Source organism: Pipra filicauda, unplaced genomic scaffold (assembly GCF_003945595.2).
Source record: "Pipra filicauda isolate LSUMZ 115617 unplaced genomic scaffold, ASM394559v2 scaffold187_size1440530_pilon, whole genome shotgun sequence".
In the NCBI taxonomy this organism is placed as follows: domain Eukaryota; kingdom Metazoa; phylum Chordata; class Aves; order Passeriformes; family Pipridae; genus Pipra; species Pipra filicauda.
Genome location: NW_024104295.1, coordinates 880,099 through 897,750, shown reverse-complemented (window position 1 = coordinate 897,750; position 17,652 = coordinate 880,099). Strand labels below are relative to the sequence as shown.

The 17,652-nt window shown below is 42.6% G+C and overlaps 1 protein-coding gene across 6 annotated transcripts in view; it reads right to left on the bottom strand.

Moving 5' to 3' along the window:
- KIAA1217 (KIAA1217 ortholog) overlaps window positions 1–17,652 on the bottom strand; it is a 233,054-nt gene that overhangs the window by 2,763 nt on the left and 212,639 nt on the right. For 3 of the 6 annotated variants that reach the window (XM_027751733.2, XM_039380160.1, XM_027751735.2), the window contains 7 exons: window positions 16,599–16,729; window positions 16,206–16,353; window positions 14,028–14,523; window positions 13,087–13,267; window positions 9,049–9,203; window positions 8,301–8,447; window positions 4,912–5,031 (listed from right to left, as the gene is read on the bottom strand). In XM_027751733.2, coding sequence (XP_027607534.2) covers window positions 4,912–5,031; window positions 8,301–8,447; window positions 9,049–9,203; window positions 13,087–13,267; window positions 14,028–14,523; window positions 16,206–16,353; window positions 16,599–16,729 — 1,378 coding nt within the window. Of the gene's footprint in view, window positions 1–142; window positions 1,826–4,911; window positions 5,032–8,300; window positions 8,448–9,048; window positions 9,204–13,086; window positions 13,268–14,027; window positions 14,524–16,205; window positions 16,354–16,598; window positions 16,730–17,652 lie in introns of all 6 variants that reach the window. The other 3 variants (XM_027751734.2, XM_039380161.1, XM_027751716.2) reach the window with 2 other exon arrangements.

The window sequence follows — 17,652 nt, the reverse complement described above, 5'->3', positions numbered from 1 at the left end:
CCATTAGCTGTTAGACACCTTGTGGGGAGCCCAAACAAGCCACCTGAAAGGAAGCAAACAAATCACAAGACCCTCTTGTTTAATGGTGATTATTGCAGATTTTAGAAAGCAGCTGGAGGTTTGATTTCTTGGACTAAGGTACCTTACGTGAAGTGGCTGGGATGGACGCAGGGGGCTCTACGCCAGCAAGGTTCTCATCCAGCACTACACGCTCTCGGGATGGGGTCTCTGGTACTATCTGGGCAGAGAAGGGGACAGTGCTTCCCTCAGAGGTGTATGTGTTTTCAGGGATAGGTTTTGGACTCATTTCACTGATGGTGTTTTCCAGCTGCTTTATAGTCTGCTCAAGGCTGTCTAGTGTCCTGTATGTACTCTGTCGAATTTCATCAGTCCTAGATAGGGGCACTGCAGCTCCGGAGGGTCCCTCTTGCTTCCCAGAAGGACTTTTGTCACTCTCCTCAGGCTGAGACCTAGTGATTTCAAATCTCTTTGCTTCCTTGTGTTGCTTCAGGGTCCCATCTTCCTCCTCTTCTTCGTAGACCACAACCTGTAAGGTCTTCTTCCCAGTCTTGGTTCCTGTCCGTATCGCCTGCGTCAGAGCAGCCAGCTGCTTTTTAGGGAATTTAAACTTGAATTTTTTCTTAGAATCCTGCCTGCTTCCAAACTGATCGGCAGAGTCTGAGTTTGCTTCTGTGTTTAGCCCATAGATCTGACGGTATTTGTTCAAATTTGTCTTTGTGCTTTCCTCTTCTGCAGGAGGTCTGCTTTCTGCAGAGTCAGATTGAAGGTTAAACAGGTACGGCTCTTGGAGACTGTGAGCTGCTGAATGCTCTGCAGTTGCTTTTCTGTCATTAACTACTGGTGACTCTTCCTTCTGGCTCTCAGAGACTTCATGTGCTTCATTGTCTTCCTCCTCCTCTTCCTCTTCTATCTTTTCATCTGTCATCATTTTTTCCAACTCCTCATCACATTCCTCAAAAATTGTAGAAAGCCGCTTATACGCTGACCTGATATCCATTGGTTCATCAAAAATGATGATGACAGGTTTTTTGTCCAGACACACCACTGGCTCTTCGCTGTCTGTGTTCTCTGGGATACCTTTCTCTGATGCCATGTCCTTCCTCGCATCGATGTTCACTGTTTGCACATCTCCTCCTTTCCGGCTGACTATATCGTGAACTTCTCCACTTGAGAGGACCTGCACAGCCGTTTTGGTAATCATGAAGGCTATGTTTTCTGTGGGTGGGCTATCTTCACTTGGAGAAGTAGCTGGAGAGTCTATCTCTTCAATGCTGTTCAAACTATTACTTCTGGACACTTTGGGTCTTAGCACAACCTGATTGTAGTTCACCGCAGAACCTTCTTGCTCCTGCGAGGCAGTTTGAGGCCCTGTGGCCTCCTGGGTGTGCCTCACGAGAGGGGCAACACTGCTGAGGGGGATGTGCCTGCCTGTGCTCTGCAAGGCTTCACCCTGTGGCAGGCCTTGGTGAGTATCTCTTGAGAGTCTGTAGTTTGGCTTTTGTTTTCCAGTTTCAACAGCTGGAATATGGGATCCTAAAATATCTTGAGCCCCTCTTCGTCTGTCATCCTCTGGCAAACTGACACCAGACAGGTTTGTGCTCTTATTCTGAAGGTTTTTGTTAGAATAGTCTGTACTGTCTACAAACAAACCCTTGCTAAATGTAGGACTGTCATTCATTGAAAAGCCAATTTTACTGTCAGCTGTACTGGATGAATCAGAACCCAATTCTTCTTCAGTTTTCCCTTCCCTCTTCTCTTTAGGATGATCACTATCTGTGGGAGATCCTGTTGTAGCCCCATACACCTAAGGGGGAAAGTCGGATTACTTAGTTATTCAGGGCTTTTACCTTTACAGGACTTTTTTTTTTCCCCAAAATTAATCTCAGAGGAAGCGCAGACCTCGTGAACTCACCACTCCATTTACAGCTGCAGAGACATGTCTGAAGTTGTCATCTGATTTCTGTCTCTCATCGGGGCAAAATTCCAAATTCTGGAGGAACAGTGCATGATATTCCTGCTTTGTGCTGTGCATGTGGTCAGGATGGGATGTTATTACCTTGTTTTAACAAGGCCTCCAGAATATGCAAAAGCATACTAATTACCTTATTTCCAACTCAGTGCTACCTCGACATGTTCAGCTTACAGCTAAAAAAAATCCCAGGTTTTTACAAGATTCAAGTTGAAAAGATTCACAATATCTGATTACGTTCTGCTGGGACACATCAAAGAAAGCCTGATGTGGAAGGGCTGACAGCAGAGGGCTATGGCTTGCTCACTCTCCAGAGAGCCAAACGCGAGAGTCTGGCTCACCTTGAAAGAAAGTTTTATACTGGTAAAAGCCGATTTTCAAGTTACATTTTGCTGCTTCTAATGTTGCTCACACCTGAGCAGCGCTGCTCCGTCACAGTTAATCTCATCACAGGCTGAGCAAATTCCTTGCTGCAGCTTAAAGGTATTCCTTCAAAATTATCAGTGGCACCCTGCAGTGCCTGTGGAAGTGCAGAATGAAACATTGAACTATATTCATTTATACCAGAACTCCAAACACCACACAAAGAGGTCATCCACTGGCTCAAAAGTAGTATATTCCCAGCAAAGCAAATTTAAGGGGACATTTTTCTTTATTTTCAAGTGAGGACCCCTGAAGATGCTGTTTCATAATACCAGGCTTTTCTCTGGGGCTTGCTTTAAGTGCTAGTGACAGCTTAGGATAAACACCAATCATCAGGGTGAGGGAATGACCTGAGGAGAGACACCATACCTATGAAAGAGCACGAGAGAAACCTACAGTCAGAAGACAACTCACCAGCAATGAAATTAACTTGGCCTCAAGTGCCTGAAGACAGTGAACCAAAAGCGATACTGCTGACATTGCTTGACACTAGAAGCTGACTCCTAACACACCAGAAGACAGATTATACTTATATAAGCATCAAGATGTACAGAACTGTCAGGAGCATTGCTCTCCCAACTGAGATGAATGAGTGATGGTACAGAAATCACCAGGTTGGCTATTGCATGCACTCCCCATGCATTCTGAGGGTCACCAGGCGTAGTTTCTACACCTCGTGATATTTTCTTATATACTGTCTGAGGATTTTACACAGAAAAACTTTACACACAATCAAAACACAGCAGTGAGAAAGTCAGCAACAGACCAGAATCACAGTTCACCTCTACAAAGGCTTGTTCAGCAGTAACAAGGCTGAACAGCTGCTCCATGGATACCTTGACATCCCTCATATTTCTAAATAAGGAGGAGCTGTCATGCAAACCAGCACAGGCAGTGGTTCATCAATGGGCAGGCTGACACTGTCTGCACTTCGTGCTGAGAGCCTGCATTGGAACAAAACACCAGGTTGTGATCCCCAGCTAGCTAAGTGGTGCCTCCCAGTCCCATTACATGCCAGACTCTCCTAGAATTAGGCCAAGTCATTTAATGGTACTTGTTGCCTATGGATATGCTGACTGTATCTTTTTTAGCAAGTTCCAAGCCTCAGTGCAACATCTTGTGGTGTCACTGTACAATATATCTCATTTTAGGAACTGCTGCCTTTCTACTACAAAAATAAAACTGCAACTAAGTTCATTTCCTCTATGAGTTTATCATGACCATAATGCTCCATATTTAAAGTCAATAAACACTCTGTCATGTCAGATTACAAAAACAGATCTCATTAGCCTTAATTTCCTGGACTCTGTGTTATTCAAATAAATAGCTGCTTATGGCAACTACTTGGCAGCACCTTTCAAAGAAATGTTTGTGTTACAGGATGTGCAGTGTCCTGAGTGGTTACCCAGAATTTCATGTAACAGTATGATCTTTTCATTCACTCTCCAGTAGTAATGAGGATGAATTCACACCTTTTTTTTTAATCTGTAACGCTGTCATACACTCCACAACAAAGTAATTTTTCCCTCATACCCGTGGACCTAATTTACCCTCCCCCAGCCAGGTGTTTGCAGCTTTAGACCAGAACTGCTGTTTGGGCAGCTCCAAGCCAAGTCCTTGAGTGCAGTGCCCTGACCTTACACACAAAGTGCACGACAAAGTTGAAATGTTGTGCTGAAGAGCTGTGTGTCCTCCTCTGTTACCCCTCATCACTACAGACTGGCATTTGGCTGACAAGTTGTCATGCCTGCATGACCCCCTAAACCCAGCAGTGACGCAACTTTCACGTAAAAAGCAAGGGCAGAAATATTTGTCCTTTTCTTATCCTGCTCATTTGCTGCCCGCTAAGACCAATCAACTCAATTGCCAACTCCAGGGCAGACACAGCTGTGAAATTCACCCCAGCTTGGATACAGCCCCAGATACATGGAACCTCCTTCTGAGTCCCACAACTGAAGAGTGAATTTTGGACATTAACTTTTAGCATAAGGGCAAATTCTGCTTATCCACCTTGACTCTGTCAACCAATAAACTGAATGGGATTCCTGGATATCTAATAACTATTCCTGGGACCAACAAATGAAATAAAATACACCAGTTCTCTAAATTGGTTTTAGAGACTGAGAGGAACCATTTATTCCCCTCTAGGAGAATCGAGCTTAGGAGAGATGCTTCACCATCCACTGCCAGAGCAGTACAGGATGGATGTTCTAAGAAGAACATCTCTTTGGCAGAAGCTGACGGATCCTCTTTTAATTTCAATTTTACAGAATCATAAAACTTCATGCAACCACTGTATAATTGCTGATGAGACACATAATGTAGTTTATTGTAATCCATGTGAGAGTTTCTGAACCATACTGAGATAAAAGGAAGGAAACCACTGGGCAGTGGTGGGTGGGTGTTAAAAAGAACAGGACGTGAGATATAAGATTAGTTTTGAAGGAAAGAAGGTTATGCCAAGACCGGGTGGCATGTTTACAATTGCCACTTGTTACCTTCTTTTCCTTGTGATGCATTAAAGTCCCAGGCCTTATGTCTTTAACATGTGTATCATTTCTGGACTGTTCAGCATGACTGTTTGAGTTTACATCCATAAAAGAGCACTTCTGGAAAGCCTAGGAAATAAATACTGCAGGTTATCAGGAGACCAAGAATTTTTACACAGAAACGTCTGGAGATGACTGACTACAAAGAGAGTATTTTTTTTTAACAGCCACAGGTCAACAGTGTTATCTACAAGCTTGTGAGATAACAGATATTTTAGACTATCAGCCTAAGAGAACCAGGGCATCTGCTCTGGTCTGCCAAGACCGCACTTTAACATCATGCCAACCTCAGTGCTCCCTGTAAGGAGGATGAGCTTGATTTCTGATTTTGCAGATGGGGAGATGAAGGCACACCAAGGTGTTACAGACTATCCAAATTTAAGTAGGAAGCCCATGACAAACTTTGGCTTGTGACAGTACCTACTTCCTAGTGGCTGGTAGTCATGCAAGACTTACATAACTCCACTTCTCCCCACACAAACCGTTATTAAAACTTTAGCCATGGAGATGTGTCTGCACCACAGTCGTCATTAACGCACCAGACAGTGACAGTCCCAAACATATGGACATTGTGGACCACTGGCCTTCCACCATGTGTACCCCAAGGCATGGCCTGGACTTTTTATCCCTTTATCTCGCTATCCTCCCTCCATTTCCTTTGAGTTTCTCTATGCAATTGGCTCCTAGATCTGGAGGAGCAAAACTATCACTGCCACTATCACTGTGCAGTGCTGGCTGCAAATGTGCATCCCTGGAATTTCTGCAGGCCTCTACTGGCATAGCACACCTTCAAGTGAGATGTACAGGCAGGACATCTCTGCCAGCCAAAGCGAAGAGGGAGAAGTGCTTACAGGAGTCAGACACACCATGATGTGCAGAAAGATTTTATTTTTATACCATGTATTAGGGAAATTATTTAATTCCTGGTAACTCATGAAATGAAGAGCCCTGATTACAATTAGAATCAGGCCTGTTCTTTAAAGACTGTAATCCTAATATGTACTGCATGTTTATGCAAATCAGAAAAGAAAGAATAATTAAAAAAATACAGTGAAAAAATCAGGATGTAGAGTTTCTTCTGTTTTTTTCACCACATCCCATTTGTGTTTATAGACCAGAGTACCTAAGATAACATGAAACTAATAGAAAAAATAGTGTTGCTCCTCATAATACAGGATATGGACTTTTCCCCACAAATAGATTACCTATTTGTGAGACCAGTGATGTAGGTTTGAGTCAGGCATCCTCAAAGTCCTTCAGGTTTCAAGTGACAAAGGAGCCACTATTTCCCTTTGGTAATCTGTTAATTTATCTACTTTGCTCTGAAATATCTGTAACAATCTCCAAATACATTTTGTGCTACAGCAGCTGCTTATTATTATGTCTTTTTCTGCTATATTAAAAATCTTCACATTGTACTCTTCTAAACCTTCATATTCTTAACGGTCTTTTCAAATGAGGGACACATGGATACTTAGCTATGGGTGCAGCAGCCCAGTGTTGATCTCGCTGATCCTGTACACAGAGACGAAAATACTCTCTGTTCTCACATCTACATCTAAAGCAGACACAATTTCATAGCAACAGCACTGACCTGGGAGCTCCTGTCAACTTCCTACTGCAAATCCTGGGTTTTTTTCAAGACATTGTCCAGGCAGTTGTGGCCTGGACTATATGTTGTTGTTCTTCATGCGGACTTTATAGTCCACATGACCATTAAGTGACTGCTATCATCATTTTAAATGTATTTCTAGGTTCTTGATGAAAGTACAGAGTGACACTAGGCCTGTAGCTGATCCCTACGGGACTTGCCTATAAACACCTGCACCAAGGGCAGGGCTTTCAACCCCAGTCAATTCAATTGTCCTATGATAGGGTTTTTCTGGTATACTCTGAGGTATGATATTTTTATCAGAATGTTGTATCATGTTTGATCAAAAATGTGTATAGGTATACAATTCAGTTTAAGCAGTTAAACCTGTTACCTGATCAAAGAGTGTTGTTTGCTTTGACAGATCTGTGCTCCACTGCATTGTATTTACTGCGTAACTGTTTATATCTGTCCTTTAGCTCTTCACTGATTGAATCTCATACATAATTTTCCATTTTTTCTACCTATGACTGATATCAAACTAATGAGCCTGTAGCTTCTAGATCAAGAAATTTGCCCTTTCTAAAACATGGTACTCTGTTAACCTTCTAAAATATACCTGGTGTTTGGTATCACTTTAAAGTGAGTATTTCTAGTCCCCAAAACTATCATTTAAACACACATCCCCCTGCTGAGCAACCACGCCTATTTCTCCTCCTTGGCTCCTCTCAGCCCCCCTTTCCAGACCTTGACCTCCACTTCACTGTCACCAGTTGCAAGGCAGACAGGCTGCTTTCCCAGAGACAGGAGATGATGTGACAGTTTCCCTGTCCCCAGCTCTCCTGTCACGCTGGTCATTAGCAGTTGGTCCCTGCAAAGCAGCTCTCTGAAGCACTGGTGGGTGAGAAGAGAGCAAAGGGGCACCCATCATACATAACAGTTACTGCTTAATGCCCATGTCTCCTGTGCTGCAAGTGCTCCCTGGGCAGCACCAAACCCACCTTTTGGCAGGTGGACAGCAGGAATCATCTCATGCCGTGACAGTGCTCTGAAACACACTGTCAGAAATTATAGCCAGTTAAGCTGACCCACATCTCCTTTCCTCATGTGGGCATGGAAGAGGACAGCAGGTTCCCCTGGGAAGCTGGAGCTCACTGATGGCAGCTGGAATAGTTGGCTTTTACAGCAGCATGGCCATCACTGAAGTAAATTGGCCTATGTGATGTTAAGTGAAGGACCAGCAAGAGAGCACTACTTCTATGCCACTAGCAGAGTAATGTACCAGTTACACAATGGGGAATAGGCAATGTCTCAGTGCTCAAACACTCCAGGAAACTTCGAACCATAGCACAGAACAAGTGAGCACAGCCCACCAGAAGCAGAGCCCACATTCTCTGTTCCCACTGAAGTTAACAAAGCTCTCAGCACTTTGTCATTCTGGTACTAGGTGAGCAATACTAGGCCAGGGACAACGACACCAAATGCACACCAATATTTTACTTGTCCCATCTACCTTTGCAGGCTGCTCCAGTGGCAACTAGTACATTCTTGATCACTCTCTCAGCTTCAGACCTCTTGAACAAAATTTGGGTGGTGCTTCCAAAAAGTGTACCACTCAGTGCAACAACGTGGGACTGGGTGAGACTGGCAGACCTACTTTCCTTCATGTTCTGAGCTAGAAATTGTGCTGAGGCCCTAGAAATTATACCAGGCACAGGTGTCTTCATGTGCAACCCAAAAGGCATACCTGTAATTCAGCCATTATTTTATCTCCTTCCTCTTCCTCTTCATCTTTTGCAGCTGATGCTATAGCATGTCCTGTGCTCCGAGACAATGCCTGATCCTCTTTAGGGGCTTTGGATTGTGCTATTTGCCCAGCATCCTCACTGCATTCCTACAAGTGGATAAGAAAGCACAGACAGATGATATAGTTGAGCCCTCCTGATGCAAAGCAAACACTGAAAATTCAACACTACTGCAACTCCCCTATTGCAACATCCTTCTTCCTGCTACTTCATCAGTTCAAAAGCAACCAATATTGCTGATGATGTTGCATGTTCACGGATTTAAAAGCTTCCTAACTTGGACTTCCCTCCACTTCCTTCAGAGAACAGAACAGATGGGGAAAAGAAGCCCAAAGAAACTAATTTGCAACATTTCTGTAACAACGCTGAAATCTGAGCTGATCGTCCCCATCTGTCTAAAGCATGCTTTTTTTTTTTTATTTTTAATCTTCTTACCATTCTAAAGGAAAACAGCCTGTAACTTGCCTTCTACATTGCTAGGAAATACGAGCAGCAAGACTCCTGTAAACAGAACTAGTCAAATCCTACTTGTTCATTTGGCCTAAGAGAAGTGTATCCTGGTAAGCAGTCTCAGTAGCTCTCCAGGACATAGCTCTGTCTCAACATTATTTCATAGGCCCAAGCCTGTGGCCTGTCTCTCTGCCAACCACTCATCAACAGTCTGACTGCCTAGAGTATGAATCATCAAACCTTGACAGCAGCAGCCTCTTTTCTGGCTGTATAGACAACATCTCCCGATCTCGTCGTGGTTAGTCCTGACCCTGGCAGGTAACTGCGCCGTGGAGGTGGAGGAGGTGGAGACTTGGTCAGCTTGTCATTATCCTGTTCTCCATCAGGAAGTTCTTCTGCAGGTAAACAGAGCAGCACAAAGTAAGCATAGGTGAAGGAGAGGAAAACAGTATTTGCATATCTGCCTCAACTGGAAAGGCATTTATTTTCACTTTATTTACTACTATTCCAGGAATGCACAGTTTTGCCCTTGAATTACCATATAAGAGCCCTATATACATTTTTCTTACCCAAGAAGATTCAAATACCACACACAAAGGCTGAGCAGAACCAGCCCTTGCTATCTGAGGAGAGTCTTCCAAGAGAAGACCAGTTTCTGAAACTGGCATTCCCCCTGACTATGCTTCCCCACCAGCTGCCACTTCCTCCTCCCCACTGTCTCTGGACAGCACTTTTTTCAGAAGCAGCATTACCCTGCTCGTGACCTGCCCCTATATGCTCCTGCTCACAGGCATAATACATGGCAAAAGCCACCATTTTCACACTGCCGTTTACAATGTTCATTTACAAGAGCAAAAGAATGACCTTTCTGCAGCTACTCAGTGTTATATAAACAGCTGGAATAAATACAATCCAGAAAGATAAAACCTCCTGCTTTTGGGATTACCCAGCTGTTTAGGGCTAAGTGTTCCCTCTGGGCAAGTAATTGCCCAACTGCACACTCCTGGGGCTGTGTCAGGCTCCTCCAATGCTCCAGCTGGCCACTGGGGCTGGACAGAGCCCTTGTCTGACCCAGCCTCATCTTTGTTCCCTTCTTAGCTCAAATGTTCTTTGAAGCTGTTTAAGCTTAATGAAATGTTCTGTTGTATTATATCCCTCCCTGGTTATCTGGCACTCACTTGCAGGATTGCAGGAATTTCCAGATGCACTTCACATTTGACCACTTCCTTGGTCAATACACACCACTTAGTTTTTAATTACATCAGATGTAGTCCTACCAGTCCAAAGTAAGATCTGCTGCTGTAAAAGATGCTGTTTAGCAGACTATGATGTAGGACCTTTGCAAATCCTTGCGCTCCTTTTAATAGGCATGACCCATTACTCTCAAACTGGTAGTGGCTCTGACTGCAAGAATGTCCAAGTTTTTCTCCCACTTAATGAGAGTAAGACTGGATGAGAGACATGGAAGACACAAAGAGAGCATGATTCCTACCATCATTCACATCTCTGAGACACTCATCCATCTCCATCTTCAAAATGAGAGATAAAAAGGAGGAATACAGGCAAAAGAAATTGTCAGTGAGTGTGGCATGTGCACAGGTTATCGAGGCTAATTCCCTTCACATCCCTTACCTGGAGTCATTAAGGAGAGGTGGTGATGGGGTTTGCTCACAGTCAGTACAGTGACACTGGGCAAGACGTAAAATAGAAATCCACCTTTGAAGCTTTATTTACTAAAAAATTATATTTCTCCAATATAAATGGGAAAGAAAAAAACTTGGGAGGAAAAAAATTGAGTGAAAGACCTTATTCTGATACTTTCCCCCTGTCCCATGGCTGCATTCTGGCATATTTAAAGAGGGAGGAGTAACTGAATAAGTAACTGAATAAGTTCAATTCACTGAGCCTGAGACTGCCCATGAACAAACCCTACCCTTTATGGAACCCTATCTTTGATGCCAAAGGGCTCAGCACTTCTGTGAACAAAATGGGAGTTGTTTGTTGCCAGCTGTTTCACTAAACTGCAGCATTCTTCACCAGGCACAGATAGACTGGAATTTATTTCTTCCACCATACAGACTTCTACTTGTACCAAAATAAATCCAAAAAATTTCAAAATAATAATACCTGCCTTGAGACAGTCAGATAAACTATCTTTAATGAAAAAGTGCTACTGATCACTCAGCACTTGCAAAAATCAGGGCATTCTCATATATGAAGGCACAAAGAGAGATGAAGGAGCCCAATTTCTAATGTACATGCTAGAAATACTCCCCAAATTTTTCATTGAACAATGTTGATACAAAGATGTGTTAGAGTTAAGACACTAAAGAAACATTTACAGTCCTCTGAAAGACTGTGCAAAGTGTGTAATTTTACTTTGCTTTGTGCTTTGCAGAGCAAAAAAAAGGTTTTCTTCACTGGGAGAGGTTCTGTGTGGAGAATGGCTGAGACAACATAATCTGGCAACATGATCTGTCTGGGTTCTGCAATTGAGCTAAAGGAGGGCTCTGCTAATTTATGGCCAAAATTTCTTATGCATTATATTGGTAAATAGGTGGTCTGTCTTTTCTTACAGTGCTCAGTTTTCTAATCTACAGCAGACTGATATGGAACTTTTCATCCTGAATCACAGAAGAGTTGAGTGGTATATGAGATATTTAATCAGATATTAAGGAAAAGTTTTGCTGTTCCTGTATTCATGTTACTATTACAGGATTCATTATGCACAACAGAAGGCAAATGTCTCAATCTCATCAAATTTCTTCTTAAATCTGCTGGCTGCACACTGTGCAAAACTGTATTCTAGAAGTTAACTATGCAAGTTACAAAACTTCTCAGTTACTGTCCCTTGCACTTTTTAAGATGTCACAGCTCACTGCACTCATTTGGTACTTTTTTTGCACTTTTTCTATTTATGCCACACATTATACAAGCTAATTGTGTTGATAGCCAGTAACCTCACTGAATGGTGCCAGGATTCTAAAATTATTTTGGGAGGTTCAACAGAATTTATTTTAAACATGTATGTTGTGAAACATCCAAGAAGGCACAACTTGGCAGTGTCAAGGGTGCACCCAGAACAAAATGCTGGATCTGAAAACACTCCTCCCAAATTCTACATGAATTTGTCCACACAAACCCCAGGGCATTGTTTTTCAGCTATTTACAAGGTTGGTATGCCAACACCTTGAGTGCAGCATGCAGCTCTGACCTCCACAGCTCCAGAAGGACATGGTGGAGTTAGAGAAGGACAACAGAATCTAGCCTGGGGAGGGAGCAGCTGGTCTGGACGGAGGGACCAGAAAAGCTGCAAGTTTGCAGTCTGAAGTCTGTGGCGCAGGCTGGGAGCTCCAGGATACGATAAAGGTTTATCCACTGCCTCCATGATTTCATGATTTTATAAAGGGAATGCAGAGCTGTTTTTTGCCAAATTGCAGAATATCAGAACTATGGGGAGCTTGGTGAAACCGGTACATGATCAGTTTAAAACAGATGAAGGAAAGCTCCTTCACAAGACAGAGTTTGCTGCCACAGCTGCGGGGATGCAAATTGTATAAGCAGGTACAGAGGAATTACTGTGTCAAAGTTTCATAATGGATATGAAAAGGAGGAAATATTCCCTCTAAAATCAGTTGCTGGGTTACTGGGAGACTACTAGCAGACTGCAGAAAGCAGTTCCCCACAGACAGTATCTCCCATTGCCTCTGTCAGAGACAGACGTAGTAGTAGAGCTAGATGTAGTATTGCTTAAGTAGCTGGATAAGAATTTCACAGCTGATTCATGTTTGGCTAATGGGATAAATCCAGCGTTTGTCTGAGGCATCTTCTTTGCTCCTTGAATTGTGAAGAAATTCAGACATGGATTTGTATGTTGAATTGTGAAAGAAATAGGACTGGAAGGACATCCCATCACCTTGGCTACCACAGAGTAGCTCTACTTATTCTTGATCAATGCTAGTCTAAGCCATTCTCTCCAATCACAGGGACCTTGCATCCTCCTCATTGCTTCATGCAGTCCTTTTTGTTATGAGTTTTTTTCCTAAAACCTAATCTGGATCTTCCTGCTTGCAATTGCCAGTTTTTACTGCTGTTCTACCTACACATAGCAAATTATTCTTGCTTTTAAAAGCAGATTTTTGTGTATTCAGAGATTGCTTTGTCCTTCCCCAAGATCACAAAAATCTGTAAATTGAAACCATTCTAGAAAGTCAGAAAAATAACCTCTCTTTTCCAGATATGCAATTCTTTAGTGCCATTTACTCTAGAAAACCTTACCTGAGACTTCTAGCTTTTCTGCTGCATCCCCTTTAGGCAGGGCTGCTGACTGAGGAGGCATCTCCAGATTAGGAATTGACTTCATTATATTGGCCTGGGCCTCTTCTAAGAGCTTTTCAAATTCCTTTCCATTATAGTGATCAAGGTTTTGTCTTTTTTCTTCCCACTTCTTTTCAGCTTTCTAAACAAAACCAGTAAAGCATCTGTTTATTTATCTGACTTCCATTTTGATCACTTATTTAAAAATAAAAACCATTTGTAAACATTATAGGTCAATATGGATAGATTCTTTCTGTTCTAGTCAGCAACTAGAGGAAATACATTAACACTAACTGCACACTGGTTCTGACATCCATTGTGTTAGATATGGCACAAACACACAGTGGCCACTGCTCACTAAAGGAACAGAGGCCTTACACTGGTGATTAAAGTGCATGTCTGCAGTAAGACACAACAGTTCACCTGTGGGTTTTCTCAATATCTCTGTGTGAAACCACTGGAATTTCACACTCTTTCACTTTTACTTCTCCATAATACGGAATATGGAGATTTAAAAAGTGAATGAAATCCACGGATGCAAGTGTTGCCAGAGAATTATATGCTATTGCTCAAAATTAAGGTATTCTAAAATAGAAATCTATTTTTTTTTTCTAAATAGAGGCAATTTAAAAAACAGCGTTACTCATTTTGGTTACATGTAATTTTCCTGTTGCATTTCAAATCACAGAATCTTAGAATAGTTTGGGTTGTAAGGGACCTTTACAAGTCTTCTAGTCCCTCTGCAATGAGCAGGGACAAAATCAGAGGGTATCTTCAGAAGTACAGTGTAGTTAGGGCTTAGGCAATAAATCCCCAGAATGCATTTGAAAAATCCCACCTGCAGCGAGATAGGGAACTCAGACCCAAAGAGAGGACAACTGGTTGAGTAGAATACACCGTACCTCAATTGATACAGCTCGGTTTCTGGTACTTGCACTGTGAATTTCCTCAATGAAAAGACTTTGCATGGTGGTGCCATTGACAGAGACCTGTGGTGCTGGTGTGGCTTGTGTGGGCTGGGATCCTGTTGTGGGCTCTTGCAGGGGGGCTGGCGGGGTGGCTGAGAGGTGACCTGGCACACCTTCGCTGTGAGTGCCTGCAGTGGGTGAGCCCTGGGCATGGTTGACCAGGGCTGATGAGTGCTGAGACTGATGGATGACAACTGGCGAGCTCTGCACGTGATGGACAGTCATTGTTGAGAAGGGGATGACTTCTGACTTGACTGATGACACCTGGGACTCTGATGTGACTGCTGTGAGATTTTGCTGTGCATGTCCCTGGGCAGGCTTGTGCTCCTCCTGGTTTTTCAGAGTGTCAGCTGCAGTGGACTTTTCCATAGCTGAGGATTGCACGGCTTGGGATGGATCCACACCCCTCAGCAGTCCTTCTGTAACATGTCTGCCCAGCCAAATTGAACACAACAGCGTGGCACACGGTTAACATACAGGTGAGTCGTGAACAGTACATAACAATAAACTCTTGCAAGGAAAACGCGCCTATATCAAAATGACCAAACTGGTGGGTTTTCTTCCTGATGCTCTCAGTCACGTGATTTTACAGTTTTCTCTCAGAGGCAGGGGCTCAGAATTTTGAAGAGGCCAGTCTTAATTTGGATAGTTCTGCCTTTTAAAATGTTTACAAACCTTTGCTGATGTACTGGCACTTTTTGACCAAACCATGAGTTACAGTGGGTTGATTTTTAGAATAGAAAATAGAGAATAAAGAATAGAAATCAGTTGACTTAAATGTTGTACTCTGTATCTAGCTAAAAGATGTTCCTGTACTATTGGCACAGAAAGGTGAAGTTACACATAATGTGAGGTAGTAGTCTGGCACATTGCCAAAACAGAGCCTTCAAATGAAGGTTCTGTATCAAATGATACTCCACAAAGGTCTTGTCTGTCAAGAATGTGGGGTAGGATGAGCTGAGGATGTAAAGAGGCAACTATTTCTGGCATCTAGCTGTGAAATGAGTGAGCTTCCGAGTGTAGAGAGCCATCAAATGCCATCAGTTTTTCCATTACTGAAACAGACTTTATGAAGCTTAGTATGTAATTTTGCTACAAAAAATGACTTTCGGTAAAACCTTGGCATGCATAACTTATTGTTCTATTTTTCTTTCCAAGCAGGACAAGACAGGAAATAACTGTAGTAATTTTTAAGAAAAGGAAACTAATGTGAAAGGATATAGATGTTTATCTGCATGGAAAAAATAAGTAATGGCTCTTAGAAGACCTGTTACATAACCCATTTGATCCATCTGCCAGTACTGGCAAATCCATTTTACATATGCTCCAGGATACATGGAAACGATGACAACCCTACAATCCTTAGAATAATGGTAGTGACAATAGTCTTAGGATTTACATTTTCTTGTAACTGATGTAAAATTGAGACCACCACCAACAACAGTTCTGAGTAGGAACTAAATTCAATGCCTACTGAGTCATATAAATCAGCAGTCATTTACTGCTCATATATTGTGACAAACACAGCTAAACACTGGCACTTAGTGGACATAAGTTTTATCTAATATTTCAGCTTTCTCTCATGCATCTTCCTTGTAAAGACGAGAATAAAGAATTTGCATTAATTCAGAAGTGTACTGTAAATAATTTCTTTCTTTTAGAAGGTTTAGGATACCTTTACCCCTTAGACTCTTTTCTTGTTTAATTTCTTACTGTTACATTTTAGGGGATGCATGTTTCAGTGTCAGAGAATATTTCAGTTAGCTTAAAAAGCTGTAAATGCCTAGAGTTAATTAGTTCACATATGGGACTGTTGCACTCTCTAAGTTTTCTCATCCAAGTACTTCCCAAACCTGGAAGCGCTGAGTTGAGAGGGAACTAGTTTCAATTGTAAGATTTCAATGACTGAGGCTGTTGGTCAGAACAGAAACACTGCACAGAGCACAGGAAAGGTTAATTTGATTTCCCTTGAGAGGGCTCTAGGAATAATTTATAAATACTGCAAGCAAGTTGAATTTCTAAGAATTGCCTGGGGAGAGGACACAAACCCAAAAGCTGTTCCAGCCTTGCTTGAGGAAATTCTTTAGGTATGAAGGAAAAAAAACCCCTCACCTCCTGAGTATGGTAAGGATATCGGTCATGCTGCGCACACGTTTCAGCAAGCTGTCTAGCTTGTGTGGCTCTTCCTTCAGGAACCTCACAGCTTCTACCTCAATTCGGAGGATCGCACGCATTTTATTCTGCAATGTTGGGAACTCTCCTGCAAAGAAAACAACTGTGAAGCCAAAGAGGGAATGATAAAAGCCCTGGGGAGTAATGGATGATTGGGTGAATGTCAATCAGTCAAGCATCTACCTCTCTCCAGGGGCCATGCAGCAAGCTCCCTAATCCCAACTTCAAATCTTTTTGGAAGTAAAAGTTAATGCCCCCAGATCAAAGGCAAAACTGGTCTCATCCACTGTGGTTAAAAGAAAAGAAACACAAGTAAAAAGGAAAAGTACACACCTTTCAGAGTAGCAACAGCTTCTCCCACTTGACGCAAAAGAAAGGCTCCATCTTCAACATCTTTCAGTGTAACTGTCTTGCTGGAAGCAGCAGAATCCTTCTTCAGGTCTTCAACAAATGCCTCCAGCTCACTGGCAAAAGAAAAAGTGGACATAACATTTAAGCAAGACTTTCGCATTACAAGCAAATATATGTAAACGAATGGAGTAAACAGAGCCAGAAACCTCAACTGTGGCATCTTTAAATCTGACAACACAGTCTAAAAAACCAACACCTCCCCTGAACAAGGGGAGGTGAGAATGCTGGACACTCATAGCATAGGAACAGGCTTGTAACTAGCCCAAGTCATTGGTTTCTCTGACAGGCTGCAGATGTGCAGAGCACACTGACCTCAGGGCAGCTGTGCTACAAAGGGCAGGTGGGGTGGTAGAACACATCAAACAGCCAGCCCTCTGGGGATGCAAACCCTTGAAGGGTATAGACACTCTTACCACAACATCCAGTACTGGTTTGCACCTTGTGTTTTCTCATTGCTAAGGACACACAAAGGAATGGCCAACAGTTGAGCAACGACTCAAAACCTGGCACCAAAGGCCCCTTTGTGCAACCTTGTTTATCTGCCAGGTCCGGGTAGACAGGATACAGGATCCTGTTTCTATGAATAGCCTGACTGAAACAGCAAGTGTGCATTGTGTGCAGCTCTCGCTCAGCACCTCCATTTAAGATTGAGTCACTTCAGATGTTTTTTCCATCCATTGCCATGCTATGCTTCCTCCAGCTCCATCCGGTGCTCCCTCATCACCTTTTCCAATATTTTTCCCCGTGCTTCCATACTTCACATAAAATTTTGCAATCCTTCAGACACAAAAACTCTGCTTTCGCTTGAGGGGGAGCCACTTCTTTCCATTCAAGGTTGAAACAACTGGAGTTTCCACACAGATATTTAAAATTTTCTCAACAAAAACTCCCTGAGATGCATGATGTGCAACTAGACAAACACCCATGCAAATACCTCAAAAAGATTATCTTTTGAATATTCTAAGAGAAATTCACC